We start from the raw sequence: 18515 nt of genomic DNA, 5'->3' as shown, positions 1-18515 counted from the left end.
GAGAGCAGCACTAATGACTTCATAAACAAGCCTCATTGGTCTCTTTACAAAATAGTACGAAATTCTCAACTTAGTCATATTGCTGGAGTGCAATGTCAAACTAGTCAACACAGCGCTAAGACAGCTTGATGAAGTCTTGGAATGACTCCGGGTATGATATCCGCTGAGTCGACTGCTACTAATAGGTCGTTACGGTAGTCAAAGAGAGAGAGGGAGCGAGGCTTTTCACCATGGAGCCATGCATGAGTTTTGACGAGTCATACAGTATCGATTCAATGTAAATTATCGGCGAACGTGTATATACTGTACGAACCAATCAGTGGTGAAGAGAACTCAGTGCCATCGAAACCTCAATGTTAACCGATCGTTACAAAGGATGTTGACGGGTTAATAAAAGACGTGTCTAGTCTCTGAAGGAACTGTAATAATACTATCCTTCGGAGCAATGCTAAGACTCCTTCCTTAATTCTGTAGTGTTCCTCACGTGTTAACCATATTTGACTTTGATCATTGAGTTTTGATTCTTGAGTCCTCAAACTGTGTTAACGCAAAAGCACTATAGATGAGATAGTGTAACCTTATTCTCACTGAATGAGATGATAAACAATACCAGTAAGAATTATGCCAGATTTTGCATGCCCATGCCATAGTCTAAATTAGCCACCGGAGTAGCAGAACGCTGAGACCGAGACATCGGCCCGCCTGCTGCTCCCATGGGTGGGGCGAGGACTGTTTGAGCTGAATGTGTGAGGTCTCCACCTAACATGTTCGGGTTGAGATTCTCTCGTACTTGCACACGCTCGACCCCTCCGTCCAAGTAGATAGTTTCAAGCTGCTTATTGCGCTTCTTACTCTCACCAGCCACCACTTCAGTCTGATTCACTTCGACATAGCGGTCAACAGTCTGTACTTGAGGCACCTCCACAACACGTTCAACGCGCTGGACTTGAGTCTCCTCGATGATCTTATCGACATATTTCCGCACCACTTGAGGTACCGGGACTTCATTGATCTTCTCCACATACCGAGGGACCACCATTTCGACCTCCTTATCGACGTACTGCACCTCGGGGACCTCAACCACCTTCTGTACGGTCCTCGTCACCGGCACTTGGACGTGCTTCTGAACAACTTGTGGAACATGAACGTCAATGATCTTCTCGACCTGCTGGACCACCGGGACTTCGACTTCTCGGTCGACATACTGCACTTGGGGAACATCCACGTACTTCTGCACCTTCTTGTGCACAGGGACGTTCACATACTTCTGCACAGTCTGAGGGACCTCGACGTCGATGACCTCCTCCACACGCTTCACAACAGGCACCTCGACCTCACGCTCCACCACTTGGATCTCGGGCACCTCAACGTCGACCTGTACAGTTTTAGTCACAGGAATCTCGACGATCTTCTGGACAGTCTGTGGTACAGGCACCTCGATGATCTCCTCCTCATACTTAACCTGAGGGACCTCGACTTCCCTCTCGATTTCGTGGATCTCGGGCACTTCAACCGTACGCTGAACGACCGTCTCGTAGACCTTAGGAACGTGCTTGTACACAACCTGCTCCTCGGGCACCTCCACAACGTTCTCGTGGTACTCCACCTCAGGAACGTCAATGACCTTGTCGACGTACTCAACGTAAGGCCTGTCGACCGGCACCTCGATCACATTCTCGATGATGTTCTCTTGGTACTCCACACGCGGGACCTCACGGACCACCTCCCGAACCTCGTATTTGGGGACATGCTTCTGGACCTTCTCAACGACCGGCACCTTCCTCTCAATGACCTTCTCAACCACCCTCTTCTTCTTCACCACCACATCCTGCGTATCCTGTTGTTCAATATCATCGATGATTCTACGATGAACCTTGGGTATCTCGATAACACGCTCTTGAGTGTGGATCACGGGCACTTCGCGCACGACCTCCTCTGTCTCGATCTTGGGAACACGCCTCTCGACCTCGACAATTTCCTCAACGATCTGTGGCACGTAGACGACCCTAGGCACCTCGACCACCTGCTCGACCGACTTGGGGATAACACGCTCCACCACCTCAGTCTTGGGCACGTGAATGACCTGCTCCACGATCTGCTCAATAGGGTGCTCAATAACCTCCTCAGTGATTTGGGGGATATGCCGGTACTTGGGCACCTCAACAGTCTGGTGGACCGACTTAGGGATGATGCGCTCGACAGTGGTAATACGAGGAACCTCAATGATCTCCTCCTCAATCTGCTCAACTGGAATCTCCACGATCTGTTCCATGACCTTAGGAATATGACGATAGATAGGCACCTTCTCAATGTGCTCGACATACTTCGGAATGACCCTCTCCTGGACCTGACGACCATTTCATTCTACATACGTGAGGCATCACGGAGGTAATCCCCCACCTGAATTTTTGGAATGTGATTGATTTGCTCGATGATCTCCTCCTTGGGGACCTCAATGATTTGCTCTACTATTTGCGGGACATGCAGATACCTGGCGAGACGCATCTACGACGGCCCATCTCAGGTGCCCATCTCGTCGACCTTGGAACTTTCTGGACCTTCTCGACAGTCCTAGGGATGATCTTTTCTCGAGTGATAGGACGTTTCACTTCAATAACTTCCTCACGAACCACTTCTTGAGGCACCTCGACGATTTGCTCCACAACGTGAGGGACTCTCACATACTTGGGAACCTAATCACATCGACGACACGAATGCTCAGCGTGGGAAAATACTTAAATCATCAACTATCTATGGTGCAATCCTGAGGAAATTTCGGTAAGTTCTTACTGGGTTCTGCACACTTCTACCCGAATTCGTATGAGAACTTCTACTGTGAGGAAACTCCTACACCCACGACAGCCGAGAAGAGCGACCGTATATTCCGACACTGCGAATGCCACAGTACGCTTACCTCGACAACCTGTTTGACAGGCCTGTGGGTGAAACGTTCCTGGACAACCTTCCGAGGGACATCGACGTTGACAACCTTATCGACCGTCCTCTGGACCACTTGCACTTGAGGTACTTCGACCACCTTCTCAACATACTGAATTTGAGGCACTTCGACCAACTCCTCGACGTATTGAACCTCCGGAACGTCAACGTAGACTTCGACGATCTCCTCCTCGACTTCCTCACGGACGTCCTGCTTGGTCGGTAGCTGTCGAACTTGTTCCTCTCGGACCTCAGTGATCTCAGGAGGTGCCGATTCCACCGACACCGTTGAGGTATGAGTGAGATGGTTGTTAGAGTAGGGATGCTGCATAGCTCCATAACCAGCTGGCTGCACAGGCTGGCCGGTTGGGTTGAATAGATTAGCTTGTTGGAACTGCCCGGCTTGATGATACCTGCTGCTGCTGCTTGTCGATTGACTAACACCAGGGGTCAAGTAGGGCTGTGGGCAGAAGGCCTGGAACGGCTGATACATAATGATGACCGAGAAAAGGTACTAGTTGCTGAAACCACCCGAGCTAATATTGAAGGAGACTACAACACGAAACTGGAGTAATAGTTCACAACACGGATATCAAATCCCATAACTTCATGTAGCAGACCTCAAATAATCGTCAGTACGCCAACATTCAACAACATTTTCATTATAAAAATATATTTCCAATCATCCACCGAACGACGACGGAATGCTGAAATCTCAACCGCTTCATTTAGCGTGATCAACTTAGTAGTAGGGCTGCTGACCATAACTGTTGAACATCTCCGCCAAGGATTTCTGGTTGAAACCCTGGTCCGGTGTCGGAGAGGACATACGCTGATCATCACGATGCTGCTGCTGCTGCTTCTGTTGGGCCAATTGTTGTACCTGATACCGACTCAAACTCCCAGGAGGGAGGTCATGAGTAGAAATCGACGTATAGATGTGGGCCGGCTCGGGGTCATAGGCAGTGCCATCAACACGCTCATGGAGTCGTTCAATACCACCCTCGATGCGAATAGTCTCCAACTGGGTAGTTATCGTTCGCTGTTCACCAGTGACCGTCTCCTCTCGAGGAATTTCAATGTACCGCTCGACCGTCTCGATCTGAGGTACCTCGACGACCTTCTCGACCGTCTGAAACACCTCCTCCTCAATGATTTTGTCCTGGTACTTCTGGACCCTCTGAGGAACCTTATGCTCCTGGATAACATCCACGTACTTGGGGACAACCACATCTTGAGGAATATCCACGTATTCGATCTGCGGGACCTCGACGTACTTCTGAACCGTCCGAACTTGAGGTACGCGAACCTCCTTCTGAACAGTTTTATTGATCGGCACATCCACGACCTTCTGGACTTGTTGAGTGATAGGGATCTCGATCTCCTTGTCGACATAGGCCACTTGTGGGATCTCGATGATCTTCTGAACCCTCTGGACATCAGCAACGTGGACGACCTTCCGAACCTTCTGTTTGAAGGGGACATCGACGTACTCCTCGACATACTCCACTTGAGGTATCTCCACCACTTTGTCAACATACTCGATCGTAGGCACCTCGATGTACTTCTGGACCTTGCGAACGTTGGGCACATGAACGACCTTCTGGACGTGCCTGTCGACAATCTCCGGTACCTCCTTGTAGACCACCTGTTCCTCCTCAATCTCGATGATCTTCTCAACATATTCGATTTGAGGCACCTCAACAACCTTATCGATGTATTCGATCACAGGGACTTCCCTCTGAACCTCCCTAGTGATCTCGACAATCTTCTCCTCATAGACGACCTTTGGGACCTCACGAATGACCTCCTGGACCTCGAGCTTAGGAACCTTCTTGTGGATCTTCTGCACGATCGGACGCTTCCTCTCGACGATCTTCTCGACCACCCGTTTCTTTTCAATGATAACGTCCTGGACTTGCTGTTCGATCTCCTGGTCAACGACAGTTCGAGTGACCTTCGGAACCTCAATGATCCTCTCTTGTATCTCACGACGAGGGACCTCACGGACGACCTCCTCAATGTTGACCTTAGGAACACGCCTCTCGATCTCAATGATCTCCTCGATGATCTCGGGGACTTCCACAATACGAGGAACCTCAATGATTTGCTCGACAGGGCGCTCGACGATGCGCTCGACCTTCTCAACCTTCGGCACGTAGACGATCTCCTCGTGGATCTCCTCCACTGGTATCTCGATAGTCTCCTCTGTGATGACCGGGACTTCACGGTAAACGGGGACCTCAATGATCGTTGCAACCTCCTTGTGAATAACGCGTTCGACGTACTGTATCCGGGGGACCTCGACAACCTCCTCGATCACTTGGGGGACCTTAACCTGAACGAGGGACGTCTGCGAACTGTTGGAACGATCAAAGACTTTGCTCACCTCGACGACCTCCTCCTCAATTTCCGGCACGTGTCGATTGACGTGGATAGTAACCACCTGCTTCACAGGCTTCTCGACGATCCTCTCTTGGTACTGAAGGGGAATCAATGATAATATCAACTACAGAAATGAGAACTGAAGTTTACCTGAACCTTCGGCACTTCGATGATTTCCTCTTCGATCTGGTCCACAGGCACCTCCACAATATCTTCAATGATGCGCTCCTGCTGTACTCGGACCACCTCCTCTCGAAGGCGAGGCACCTTCACGTACTTAGGGACCTGAGCATGAGCTGTCCTAGAAGGCTACGACTAGGAGCTCACTAACCTCGACGTATTGGATGACCGGCTTGTTGACGATCCTTTCTTGATGCACAACTTTAGGGACGTCAATGTAGACGATTTTCTCTACCGGTTTCTCGATGTACTGAATCTCCGGCACCTCGACGATCCTCTCAATGTACTGCACCATAGGGATCTCCTCGACCTCCTCAATGTATTGAATCTCGGGTACGTCGACAGGGATTTCGATGACCTCGTCTGTGATGATCTCTTGGACATGTTGGACCGGAGGAGCTTGAAGGCGTTGAACTTGGTGGATTTCAGTGACCTCGGGGTCCTTGGTGAGCCGAGTCGAAGAGTAGATAGGCTCTCCACCAGCCATGTGGTGACGTTGGTGTAGTGGGGAGAAGAAGCCTTGGGGCTGCTGCTGCTGGTGGTGAAAAAGGGATCTTCGAGAGTGCGACAAGTTGTCATCTTGAGGAGGTCCACCAGAAGGCATGCCCAACGGATTGAATAACGTGGGGGGACCGAAGTAATCGAAATACGAGGGAGGATTGGAGGCGGCCATAAAACGGTTGCACCAAGGGGTAACTGCCAATGACAAATTCCCGAATGAAACTCGAGTTCACTTCCACAAGCGAGTACGAGGAAGCCCATGAGTAGATCGACGGGTAGTCGAGGACTTTCAGCTTTGAGAGGCGAACTGCCGGCGAAAGGGATCTTTGGAATATCGTAGCGACCGCGTGCTCAGAAACCGTGATCTTGCGCTCTATGTCAATCGCGCACGCCATTCTAATCGATTATGCTCATCCGTGAGCACTCCACGTGCGAGGTGGTAGTTAAACTTCTTTTTCTTGCTCTTCAATTTGCAAAGCATGGGTCGCGACACCAGGAGTCGTAGCCGATCGCCGTACAGTAGGAGCAGATCACGAAGGGACAGATCACATCGCGATAGTAATTTGGAGGTGGGAGGAATCTTAGGTCGCGCATTGGAAGATACGGAATAGGTCCGCTCGTAGCACGTTTTGAGTGAGACATACTCGTGATGTTAGTTGGAATTGGGGTGGTATTCGGAATCTATGGAAGCTGATCGGCTACTACTACTACCATTCGACAATCACTCTTGGTAAGGCTATAGTCAATTTGTTATTTTTTCAGAGGATTTTCTCACAATTTTCACAGGTTCTTGGAAAATTTTCCGCAAATTTTACACTTTTTTCCCTATTTTTTTCAGGAAGTCGCGAACGCCCACGCGACCACCATCGTAGTCACAGGTCACATCGACATCAGTAAGTACCTACTATTTACTATTTTGTCAAGTGTCTTGCGGGAATTTTTTCAGCCGTAGTCAAGACCGCGATAGTTCCACTGAGCGCGAAAAGGCCCGTCGTAGAGCTCAGCGAAAGTAAGAGGCGTATCTTAGGTTCCCGAGTGGAAGATTCAATTCATGTCAGTTTTCTGAACAAGTCCTCGCAACAAGCTGGCAGCAACTCCAACATGTTCTGGGATGGTTTTCAGTGGATTCCTAAGATTGGCACACAGGACTCTGCACAGCACAACGCCACTCGAAAGAATCGGCGTTTATACGTCGCCAACCTGCCGATTCAACTTGGTAGGGTCAGTACGCACATGGTCAACTATATGTGTTTTTATGGGAAAAAATGGAAATTTTGGAAATTTTTCATGTACAAAATTGTGTGCAAAGTTGTAAATTTAGTGAGGAAATTCCTGAGCTCAGCTGAGGAACCGATATGCATATGGTCAGCTATATGAATTTCTAGGGAAATCGAAATTTTGAGAATTTATCGTTGATTTTTTTACGCAAAATTGTGTGAATTTTTCATAAGATGGTTGGGAAATTTACGAGCTCAGCTGAGGAAAGCGAACATATATTCTGACTGTGGTTTCAGGTCTCACCGAGGAGTTCCTAGGGCAACAGTTGTTTGCCGCGTTACGGGAGCGGGGCTGTGTCGCGACAGACGGACACAGTCCGGTATTGCATGTATGGTTCGCAAGGGAAAAGGGTGGTACGCATGCGCACGGTTGAAGGGGATTTTCTTCTCACCATTTTAGGCAATTATGGATTTGTCGAGTTCGCCACACTAGAAGATACTGAGAATGCTCTGACCCTCGACGGTGAGCTGCTGAATTTTGTGGCGCGCGGTAATTTTTAATCATGCAGGTCTGGTCGTAATGGGCGCTCCTATAACCATACGTCGGCCATCTGATTACCAGGACTCCACCGTTCCCATGCTCAACGACTCAGTAGTGGCAGCAGTCGCTGCTGCTTCTAATAGTAGGGCGATGATGGGAGTATTTCGAAGAGTGGTAGATTATTAGGAATCAATTGGTGTTCACTAAAATGAGTTTTGATATTTTGTCAAAATCATGGGTGGAAAATTGACGAAAAAAAGGAAAAAAAATTTTCCTGTTAGGTGCATCTGGCAGTATGAGTAGCCAAGCAACGAGTCGTATCGTCCGCTTCGCACAAGTAGGGTCCATGTGGGGGTATATTGCCTATACTTGAGTTCAGGTGGTGCGAGTGGGACCTAACACTACTAGGGAGGAATATAATGATGTCATCGAAGATATGCAAAGTGGATGTGGAGGCTTCGGTAAACTAGATGCGGTATATGTTGCTTCTGCTGATATTCATGTGAGTTTGTGATGAAAAAATTATCGTTAGTTGGTATCGGAATTTCAATGTTAGGATCCTTCTACTGAAGGCTTGGTCCTCGCTGCTGGTGATGTGTGTTTGGAGTACTCTGATCTCGGAGGTAGTAGATTTACATGTGTGGAAGTGTGTATAGATTACTCCTCAGGTGCCGAGGCATGCATGCGTGGTATGCATGGACGTAAGTATGATGGTCAAGTAGTGCACATGAGTAGTGTTGATGAGGAAACCTGGCAGAATCTGGCGAAGTGAGTTGCGATTGGTGTGGTAGTAGCAATGATATAGAGTATGCACATGGTCAACTTTGTGCGTTGATGGCAAGATTAGGAGATTATTGCCGTTTTTTGTACGCTTCTACCCTGGGGCGTGTGTGTGAATTCTCAGAATGCTCCTATAAGGAAACTCCCGAACATATTTTCCAATGATCGTTATGAATAGAATATACTAAACTAACATCGTATATTCATACTATGATTACCTTCATTGTGTTCATCGCATGTAGGGTCTTCAGTAGTAGTGTAGATGAAGTTGTTGTTGTTGTTGTTGGTATTTTTCCCGTATTGTAGACCGGTCCTTGTGGAGATGGACGCTGCCCTTGGTTTACTGTAAAACGGTGATCCATCTTAAACACCTGGTAGAAGCAGAAGCGGAGGAATTGTGGTATTACGTGAAATTATTGGTATTACTTCTCTTGTGTGGTCGTTTAGGGTTGCGTTCAGTGGCCACAGCGTTTGTAATACAAGCTTTGTATTATTCTATGAGCGAATCTCCAACTTCACTGTTGCCATCATATATAGCGATACCAGTAGCGGCGTTTCCTATATAGATTCTTGCTAACAGTTTTTATACTGCCGCACTGCTTAATACGACGTCACAGGTCTAAAGTACCGAGCCTTGAGAAGTCGAAGGGAAAGGGACATCGGTTTTGTGCAACGGGCTGTCTGCCTAGTACTGTTGGTAGACTCATGGTGGCCTATCATGAAGGTTCGGTGATGTTGGATGATTTACGGTATGAGTCATCGATGCTGCTTGTACCGATGGGAGTAGATCGCGGACGCGCTAAGTTCGGTATTTGACTCCAGCCAGTGGAGGTGTTGATCTCACGAAGGGAGTTTGCTCGATTTTGGTGACTGATTTCGTCATCATAAGGTGTGTATATACGGCTCAGTTTAGTAGTGTCTTCAACCTTGCTACGAAGAGTCCACAGTTGAGTGAGGTTGATGTGGACGAGAAGTGGCGGAATTGTGGTATTAGCGCGCATATACAGAACGCTGAGGCTCCTGTAGAGCGACGTGGGATTTGTAACTATTCAACTGGAACTACGGCTAGGCTTGAGAGTATGGCGCGAACCGCTTTTCGGATGGGAGGCTCTTTAGTGGTAGTAACGACGAGTATTAGGGTTGCGATGAGTCGCCATCAATGGAAAGGCGACTCAGAAGCACAAGCACTGTGTAGGGGTTGTTGTTTATACCCCTACAGGGGTGCCCTTTCACAGCTGTGTGAATTAAGCATTAGGGAACATGTGGAATGTAGAGCTGAAGGGTACTTGGGAGGAATAATGGCTGTCTCCGGTGATGAGTTCACCATGATGATCAGTGATAAATGTATTGACTTCTCTTGAGCACACTGTAGTGGGTCTGAGTTGAAGCATTTGATCCTATTGTTTCATCTGCAGTGTAATTACGATTATGACTTCGCTCCGCCCTAATATTATTCTGCTCAAGCAAGGAACGGATTCTTCCCAAGGTGGAGTTGTGGTCATTCTGAGGATTTGGTCTTCCGAAGTGGTCATTTCGTTTAGGTATTCCTCAGATTATTTCTAACATCAACGCCTGTGAAGTGATTGCGGATATCGTCCGCACGACGTTGGGTAGGAGTTGGAGAAGGAGTGGTATGAATAATTATTAATCCGTGGGCATGCGTGCAGGTCCGAGGGGCATGGACAAGCTGATTCATTCAGCGAACCGCGAGCCGACTATCACTAACGACGGGGCTACTGTCATGAGTTTACTTAATATCAGCCATCCCGCGGCTAAGTTGATGTCGGACATCTCGAAGGCTCAGGATGATGAAGTGACGGAAATGTGGTATGATATATTCGGCGATTATTACTCTTATCAGGTCGGAGACGGCACTACGTCAGTGGTATTGCTCGCAGCTGAGTTGTTGAAGGAAGCGAAGATGTTCCTGGAGGAAGGCCTACCACCTCGGGCTCTTCTTAAGGGCTATCGGAAGGCACTTGAACTGGCACTGGGTAGTTTGGGGTTGCTGGAAGCGCTCGCCATTCTAATCGATATTGTCATTTTGGAGATTCACTGATTGTAGGATGTTTTCTCATCGGCTAGGGAGCAGTGGGTACTTATAATTATTCCTTTGATGGTCTCATGTGTCGATTGTTGGTGGAAGTGTGGTATTGGGAATAATTGAGAACTGTTGCTGTAGACAAACTCGAGGAGGTTGCAGTAGATCTGACGGCCAAGGCCCCTGAGGAAAAGAGGGCTATGTTGGTGAAGTGTGCTGAGACTACTCTAAACAGTAAACTTGTTAGTGGTCAGAAAAAGTAATAGATTACTCCATTCCTGGGCGGGTGAGTTCTGATGGATTTTAGGTTCTTTTCCGACATGGTGGTTTCAGCGGTACTGATGCTTGACCAGGACTCCCTCCCTGTCAACATGATTGGCTTCAAGAAGGTCCCGGGTGGCTCCCTGACTGAGTCGAGACTGGTTGATGGAGTAGCTTTCAAGAAGACTTTCTCGTATGCTGGTAGGTTGTCATACCACTCCTTCCCCACATCACGTTCGCAATCATCAGGTTTCGAACAACAGCCGAAGTACTTCAAGAACCCGAAGATTCTCCTACTCAATTTGGAGCTGGAGTTGAAGGCTGAGAAAGACAACGCTGAGGTGCGTCCTTCCTCCTCCTCCCCAACTGAGTTCAATTAGACACGCAGGTGCGCATCTCGAATCCGGATGAATACCAGGAAATTGTCGATGCTGAATGGAATGTGATTTACGAGAAGTTGGATAACATCGCTAAGAGCGGCGCTCAAGTGGTCCTGTCTCGTCTGCCGATCGGAGATCTAGCGACTCAGTATTTCGCCGATAGAAATATATTCTGTGCTGGTCGGGTCGATCAAGATGATATGAATCGAACTCTGTTGGTGAGATGCATTTAATGTTGGTGTGAGTCGAAGCTTCTGCAACAGGCTGTTGGTGGTTCGGTGCAAACGACTGTAAACGGCCTCACTGACGATGTTCTCGGTACTTGTGGGAATTTCGAGGAAATCCAGATTGGAAATGAGCGCTACAACATCTTCCATCAGTGCCCTCAATCTAAGAGCGGTAATAATCAATTTGATCATTTTTCTATCAGTTTTGTTCGCAGCAACCATAATCCTACGCGGAGGCGCTGCACAGTTCATCGAAGAGGCTGAGCGCTCTCTTCACGATGCTGTCATGGTCGTCAGAAGGGCTCTCAAGTGCTCCAAGGTGAAGTTGATTTTCTCCGTGTGTGTTGGTATGTATTACTCAGATCGTCGGTGGTGGCGGGGCTATCGAACTTGAGCTTTCGCGATATCTACGTGAGTACTCAAGGACGTGTACAGGAGCCGACCAAGCTGTTATTAATTATTATGCAAGGTGGGTCGGCTTGGTGGGGAGTTGTGGTTGAAGGAGTTGCCCTTAGGGCGCTCGAGTGCATCCCTCGTACGTTGGCTAAGAACAGCGGTGCTGATGCTACTGACCTGCTGAATAAACTACGTTATAAGCATGCAGAGGGTGGGCCGGTGTAATTTGATGGGAGTTCAGATTGGTGTGGTAGTAGGATTGGTGGGCCGATGGTATGGTGTTGACTGCTATAATTGCGACATTACTGAGACTGTGGAGAACTTCATTTGGGAGCCAGTCGTGGTGAAGCGGAACGCTCTGGCGGCAGCGACTGAGGTACTACGACTTGGTCGAGGGGACTACGTGTTGGTGTGAGTGAATAAATTCTAGTTGGTTTTTTGTACACTTTTACTCGTGATTTTCATACTCATCCTCAGTGAGAAAATGAAATATAAGCACCAACACTGCAGACGGGATGAGTTTTTTTTCACTCTTTAGGCGGCTTGTATGATTCTTAGCATCGATGAGACGGTTACTAACCCGAAGTCTGAACAACCTGTAAGTCGTATCTGCTTCGCTCCGCTGTGGATTATAGTACTTTAGGGCGGCGGCAAAGGAGGCATGCCTATGGGCAAAGGGCGTGGTATGATGGGTGGTAAAGGAATGGGTCGTCGATAGAGACGTGTTGTATGGATGATAAATACCCGAGTGCTATCTATAGTATGCTTTTCTACGAGCTCTTTGCGTATTGTGTAGTAGTTGGTACCGGGGCAGAGGTTGGTTGTGAAGACGAGTCGTACTCGATTCATACGAGAGTTGAGCCGGTGGTTAGAATCCTCTGGTTGATGGGTTCCGCTACTTGGCGGAGTGGGTGGATCTATATGCTGCAATTCAGATCATTTGGGCATGCATTATTTCTCGAGAATTGCGGAAAAGTTCGATAAACTCGGCGGAAAAACCAATGGAGTAACGGCTATAGCCGTGAGAATAATACGAAATCCCCGTGGGGTGCAATTGTAACTAAGGTTGCAGGGAAAGCATTTTTTGAAGGTAAACTTTTGATCCTGGGACCAACTTGGAGCATACAGGGTGAGTAGTATCTCTCGAATTAGCCCGAGGTTAGCACCATCAGGCCTTGACACTTGACTCGTCGTGGGGACAGTAGACATGAATTGAAGATGGTCATTTCGAAAGATTAATACTGTACCTTTATTGTCATTGTACTGGAAATCATGGAGTGCTCAAAGAACTATGGGTTGTACGCCACGACAATCGGTGTCTCAATCATATACTTTAGCTCTCATCAATTAGTACCCAACGGGTCTAATTGGTTGTGTTCCTCAGTCTCTTGAATCGACATCGTCAAATCCAAGATATTGCGCTCAATCACGTGTATGGTTATGATGAACAGAATGGGCGAATAACGCTATGCGGATGTCGCCGAAGTCGGGGAGGAAGATTCCATTTACAAAGGTGGTTTCAACTTGTGCTGATTTGTGTGCGAAACGGAGTGGATGAAAAACGATTAGCAAAGACTGGACAAGCGGAGGAGATTCAACCAGTGTGAAGGTTGATATCCGACAGTCGGTATGCTTAAAATTACAAGGACTATATCAGAGTGACCTCTCAGCGTTGGTCTTCGGGGGGCAGAGGAGTGAGTAACTCCGTATTCATGGAAGCAAATACTGTACCGTCATAACCCGTACGACATGACGTTCTTCGCAGAAGTCCTACATGATATTCACTATTCCTCAATTCACTATTCGCCAATTTACTATCAACTCGACTTGCTGATTTTTGTGTGTGAAATAGATGAAAATGTGCTCATAATGCTCTACCACCTTTCGCAACAGTCTTCAAGGTAGTCATAGCTGAACATAGAGTCGTCCCTCAGTGAGCATGGGGAGGGTAAAAGGAAATAAAATGTTTGATATTAAACGGGATAGCTATTTGATGAAAAGCATTTCCTGATATGTGGGAAGAGGCCAATATTCATCAGATAAAATTTGCTCCAGGGAATCAACAGTAGCCCTCAGATTTTTCATAGCCAATCTCATCTCATCAGCGGCGAACCTCGCATGGACCATCGGATCCTCACTGCTGTGCTTGTGGTCGATCTTAGTCTTCAGAGCACCCAAGGCCTTACCAAATTGCTCTATCAGTTGGCTGACCTCGTTCAACCTAGTATTGGTGAACTCGGGGACCGAACCAGTGGCCAACTTCAGCTTAGCGACGTTGTCGGCGAGATCTGTCTGATACTTGATACACGCCGGCAAAATGACGGTATCTGTTTGAGCGAGATGGTCAGTGAGACCTGCAGTAGCTACCTAACTTACTGGCAATTCTGTACGCGCATCGAGCTTCAACTGCAATACGATTGAAATAGATCTCCAGTAAAATATTCTTCTTCGCAGTGAGCTCAGATCGGCTCATCACTCCGCAGCTCTCGAACAAAGTGATAGCTTCGGGAGTCGCAAACTCGGCGATGGCCTAATAATATAACAACAACACTATCCACCCAATCAATTTGATAAAGCCCCCCCCCGGACCTCAGGAGATTTGACGAGATTCTTCAAACCGCGTCTGGCAGCTTCTTCTTTCCAAGCGTCACAATATCCATCACCATTGAATACCACACGTCCATGGTCTCTGTAGACCTCACTGATGATGGCCTTAGCGGCTTCCTCAAGATGCATACTCTTGGTACGCTGTTCAAGGAGACTGGCAATGTACGCCAAACTCTGGGCCATAATAGTGTTCAGCACGATCAGAGATGGTGACAAAGACTGGCTCGAGCCGACTGCTCTGAACTCAAACTTGTTACCAGTGAAAGCGAACGGACTCGTCCTGTTTCTGTCACCGGCGTCCTTGTTGAGCGATGGAAGCGTCTTAGCACCCAGGGTCAATGAAGTGCGCTTCACTCGAGTCTCCAACATGAACTCGCCCGGACCACTGACGCCACCCTTAGTCGCCGACTTGATCTGTTCGAAGATGTCATAGAGTTGATCACCGAGATAGATCGAGACGATAGCAGGAGGAGCCTCTTGAGCACCTAAACAGAAATATAAAAATCCCACTTGATGATATGTCCCAGCTTACCCAAACGATGGTCATTGGAGGCACTAGCAACACTGCCACGGAGAAGTCCAGCGTGGATATCAACAGCTCGAATGACGGCAGCGATGAAAAGGAGGAACCTTGTGTTGGCTCCTGGATTCTCTGTGGGCTCAAAAAAGTTGCCTTGAGTGGAATTTCCAATACTCCAGTTGACGTGCTTGCCAGACCCGTTGACGCCAGCGAAAGGCTTCTCGTGGAGAATAGCCGCAAAGCCGTGCTTTTCCGCGGTATTCCTCAGGACTTGCATTATCAAATGCTGATGATCAGACGCAATGTTGGCCGTCTCAAAAAGTGGGACGATTTCGAACTGACCGGGGGCGACTTCGTTGTGTCGGCACTTGATAGGCACACCGAGCTTGTAGAGTCGACTCTCCGTCTCGGTCATGCATGTCAGAATGCGGTCGGGGATAGCACCAAAATAGTGGTCGTCAAATTGTTGGGACTTAGGCGGCACCGAACCGAACAATGTTCGATCACATGTAACGAGATCAGGTCTGAGAGCAACGAGACGCTTGTCAACTAGGAAGTACTCCTGCTCAGGGCCACAGTAACTGGTGATGTTGCTGATGGGCTCGGACGCGGGAACGAAATAGGACAAAACGCGACGGGCAGCATCTTCAACGGACTGCATTGACCTTAGCAGAGGAATCTTGAGGTCAATGGCTTCACCGGTCCAGGAAACGAAAGCGGTCGGAATGCACAGAGTCATAGTCCCGCCCTTCTCCAACACATAAGCGGGCGAGGTGACATCCCACGCGGTGTAACCACGTGCTTCGTCAGTTCCTCTTATACCACCATTTGGGAAGGAGGAAGCATCCGGCTCACCTTGAATCAACGATGAGCCGTCGAACCTGGTGAGAGCAGTACCATCACCACTGGGCTCGATGAAGCTCTCATGTTTCTCAGCAGTAGAGCCGGTGTACGGGTAGAAGACGTGAGTGAAGTGTGTGGCGCCTTGACCGACAGCCCAGTCCTTCATAGCAGCAGCTACGGTATCGGCCAGTGAGGGGTCAAGAGCCTCGTGCTTCTCGACAGTCCTATGCATCTGTTTGTAGATGGAGTGAGGGAGAGCATCACGCATGACTCGGTCAGAGAAGACGTGCATGCCGAATGAATGCTTGGTCATCTTAGTGTCGACACCATAGGATAGATCACGATTGTGGTCGACGATAGCCGATACAGCGGAGACTCTGTTAGAAGCCATCAAAAAGGACAATATGTGGAAACCTATGAAGCTCTGGATGCGCACCCGAAAGAAACTATTATCATCCCCTTACTCCACGGGAACTGCAAAGCCCCTGAGCCGTCACACGTCACGTGTGACGCGAGCAATATAACGGATTATGCTCAGCCGACAAAACAGACCCCAGGAAATATACAGGTGTACAGAGTTTATACTATGAACAAATATCTTGTGCGGACCGTTGCGTGAAGATGAAAATGAATCATGAGCAACGCGAGTAGCGCAAGCCCGTATATTACAGATCTCGCTCGCCGCAGCGATCGATTAACGCTATTCATTTGCTGTTGGAGCCCTTCCTTACAGGTAGTCCCGTCAAAATGGCCGCGAAATCAGGCTTGGCTGCTGGCATCAACAAGGGTCACACGTTGAACGTGCGCCAACCCAAGGCACTTAAGTCTTCTTATTCTGCTAAGAAGCATCTCGCCCGTGAGGTCGCCCGTGAGGTTTGCGGATTTGCTCCCTATGAGCGCCATATGATGGAGTTGATCAAGATCGGCTCTGCTGCTAGCTTCAAGCGTGCTCTCAAGGTAGGTATCACTCTTGGGGTCTTCTATAGTGGTCGCGGGGATGGATTACTCCTGTTCGAGTTTGTTTACGGAATGATGTTTTTAGTACGGCAAGAAGCGTTTGGGCACCCACAAGAGAGCTAAGGCGAAGCGTGAGGAGCTCCAGGCTGACATCATGGCCCAGCGTAAGAAGGCTCACGCCGCCCACGCCCATCACTAAGTGGAAACGCTCAAGTAAAGGCGACTACGACCTCTCTGGTTGGCAGCTGCGGTGCTTCCAATGCTGTTTCCAGTGCTCTTCGACGGGAACTATTCCCCCCCTATTGCATTGAGTTCAGTCATGTAGGGTTCATCGTAATTATGCAGGGATTTGTTGAATCGCGGTTTGCTCTCCAGTAGCTCTGCGCGAATTAGGCCTGCAATAGCAAATGGAGGCTGATTAGCGGCAATGTAGCGTAACTGTTGTGATTGCCGTCAGTCGTCTGATCAACACCTTACCACTCCATGATGACTTCATGTTATGCATAGTTCACTCGTATTGTTAGTGACGATTACCATAATCACCATCTTTCGTCTGAGATCTCCCTATTGTTACTCGTAATGATGATTTTGTTCGCATAGTTCACTCGTATTGTTAGTGACGATTACCACAATCACCATCTTTCGTCTGAACACTCCCTGTTCTCGCCTGTTCATACTACCTGGTTTGGTTACTTCGTTGCCATCAGGAGGGAAACGCGGGCCACACCCATTTCTGCTCTCGCTCCCATTACTGGCTCGCGACCACGTTCTGAGTCTGTTTAGTTTAGTGAGGCACAACCCGATCGTTTACGCCTGTTTATACTACCTGTTTTGGTTTTTCGTTGCCCTCAGGAGGGAAACGCAGGCAATACAAACTACTGCTTCCCATTTCCCACACCTTCATGTAAGGTTTCGGTTAAGTTAAGTCAGTTACATTTGAATACTTATTTGATCACCGATTTCTTTTCATTCGTTCCGCACTTAGGTCGTGTTAAAAGAGACCTTTCCATCGGGGCTCCAACAGTCGCATGACTCACGGTAGAAGTGTGCGTGAGGCAATCATTATTTCCGTATTATTCCGCTGATTTGCCGAAACGGCTTTAAGTGCTCCAGGATTTGATAGCAGAGTTACTGGCTTCGGCTCGCACTATCTGTATCGTACTACATATTGGATTTACAGCTCTACCACTCCCTCATTGACTTCCTTGGCAACATAGTTCAGACTGAGACAGGTATTCGTCTTCCCATCCTCAGGGGAGTCTCAAGGTTTTCCAACAGCGACCTCCGTCACGGACTCTGCGACCGATGATCACCTGCATCTCCACAACAGGATGAATATTCGCTCTCTCCTAGGGAGAAAGAGTCGGATACACTGAGTATGTGAATATCATAGTATGATGATCATATATTCTGCATACAAAGATACCGGCGGCCATTTGAAGATTCATGTTTTTCTCGACAGTTGAGGCATACATGGTCGCCAGGATCGGTTCAGCCAGACATGCTTGAGTCTCAACTTCGGAGTCTCCAGCGGTGCCTTTTTTCCCTTTCCCACAATATCAGCATCCCTTCCCTACAAAACACACCGCAACTCAGAGCTGGGTGAACGAGACTATGGTTTGGCTCTAACAATAGGAGCGTTGATGACATGATTGAATAAGCGATACGGAACCTCGCAATACATAGGCACCCATCTATGAGACAGGTTGATGCCTCTCGAGCTCACTGAGACAAACGGAGCT

The 18515-nt window shown here is 48.3% G+C and overlaps 6 protein-coding genes across 6 annotated transcripts; 3 read left to right on the top strand and 3 right to left on the bottom strand.

Annotated features, from left to right (window-relative positions):
- Positions 1 to 599: 599 nt before the first annotated feature.
- Positions 600 to 3430, bottom strand: Pmar_PMAR006622 (DNA double-strand break repair Rad50 ATPase, putative; the record flags this gene model as incomplete). Its single annotated transcript, XM_002769535.1, has 4 exons — positions 600 to 2347; positions 2401 to 2491; positions 2542 to 2693; positions 2915 to 3430. The coding sequence occupies 4 exons, from the start codon at positions 3428 to 3430 to the stop codon at positions 620 to 622; spliced, it is 2487 nt and encodes an 828-aa protein (XP_002769581.1). The 3' UTR covers positions 600 to 619.
- Positions 3431 to 3679: 249 nt separating this feature from the next.
- On the bottom strand, positions 3680 to 5989 carry Pmar_PMAR006621 (glutamine-asparagine rich protein, putative; the record flags this gene model as incomplete). Its single annotated transcript, XM_002769534.1, has 4 exons — positions 3680 to 5275; positions 5327 to 5419; positions 5473 to 5607; positions 5654 to 5989. The coding sequence occupies 4 exons, from the start codon at positions 5987 to 5989 to the stop codon at positions 3680 to 3682; spliced, it is 2160 nt and encodes a 719-aa protein (XP_002769580.1).
- A 663-nt stretch (positions 5990 to 6652) lies between these two features.
- Positions 6653 to 8947, top strand: Pmar_PMAR006620 (splicing factor u2af large subunit, putative; the record flags this gene model as incomplete). Its single annotated transcript, XM_002769533.1, has 12 exons — positions 6653 to 6670; positions 6842 to 6900; positions 6956 to 7012; positions 7062 to 7219; positions 7518 to 7634; positions 7681 to 7743; positions 7790 to 7903; positions 8043 to 8098; positions 8141 to 8263; positions 8318 to 8384; positions 8430 to 8529; positions 8848 to 8947. 12 exons carry the CDS (start codon positions 6653 to 6655, stop codon positions 8888 to 8890), a joined length of 975 nt encoding a protein of 324 aa, XP_002769579.1. The 3' UTR covers positions 8891 to 8947.
- Positions 8948 to 9969: 1022 nt separating this feature from the next.
- On the top strand, positions 9970 to 12564 carry Pmar_PMAR006619 (T-complex protein 1 subunit eta, putative; the record flags this gene model as incomplete). The annotated part of the gene is made up of 15 exons (XM_002769532.1): positions 9970 to 10027; positions 10083 to 10151; positions 10209 to 10354; positions 10403 to 10535; positions 10724 to 10841; positions 10890 to 11044; positions 11093 to 11184; positions 11232 to 11441; positions 11487 to 11622; positions 11666 to 11769; positions 11813 to 11919; positions 11966 to 12057; positions 12104 to 12222; positions 12385 to 12444; positions 12490 to 12564. The coding sequence occupies 15 exons, from the start codon at positions 9970 to 9972 to the stop codon at positions 12562 to 12564; spliced, it is 1674 nt and encodes a 557-aa protein (XP_002769578.1).
- Positions 12565 to 13707: 1143 nt separating this feature from the next.
- On the bottom strand, positions 13708 to 16210 carry Pmar_PMAR006618 (Glutamine synthetase, putative). Its single transcript, XM_002769531.1, has 4 exons — positions 14986 to 16210; positions 14436 to 14938; positions 14223 to 14376; positions 13708 to 14173 (listed from the first exon to the last, which is right to left on the bottom strand). Exons 1-4 carry the CDS (start codon positions 16205 to 16207, stop codon positions 13833 to 13835), a joined length of 2220 nt encoding a protein of 739 aa, XP_002769577.1. The 5' UTR covers positions 16208 to 16210; the 3' UTR covers positions 13708 to 13832.
- A 337-nt stretch (positions 16211 to 16547) lies between these two features.
- On the top strand, positions 16548 to 17068 carry Pmar_PMAR006617 (ribosomal protein L36e, putative). Its single transcript, XM_002769530.1, has 2 exons — positions 16548 to 16773; positions 16859 to 17068. The coding sequence occupies exons 1-2, from the start codon at positions 16564 to 16566 to the stop codon at positions 16970 to 16972; spliced, it is 324 nt and encodes a 107-aa protein (XP_002769576.1). The 5' UTR covers positions 16548 to 16563; the 3' UTR covers positions 16973 to 17068.
- The last annotated feature ends 1447 nt before the right edge of the window (positions 17069 to 18515 follow it).

Source organism: Perkinsus marinus (genome assembly GCF_000006405.1).
Source record: "Perkinsus marinus ATCC 50983 genomic scaffold scf_1104296965578, whole genome shotgun sequence".
NCBI lineage: Eukaryota > Perkinsozoa > Perkinsida > Perkinsidae > Perkinsus > Perkinsus marinus.
The sequence above is the reverse complement of the archived record's forward strand: the minus strand, read 5'-3'. Positions and strand labels throughout refer to the sequence as shown.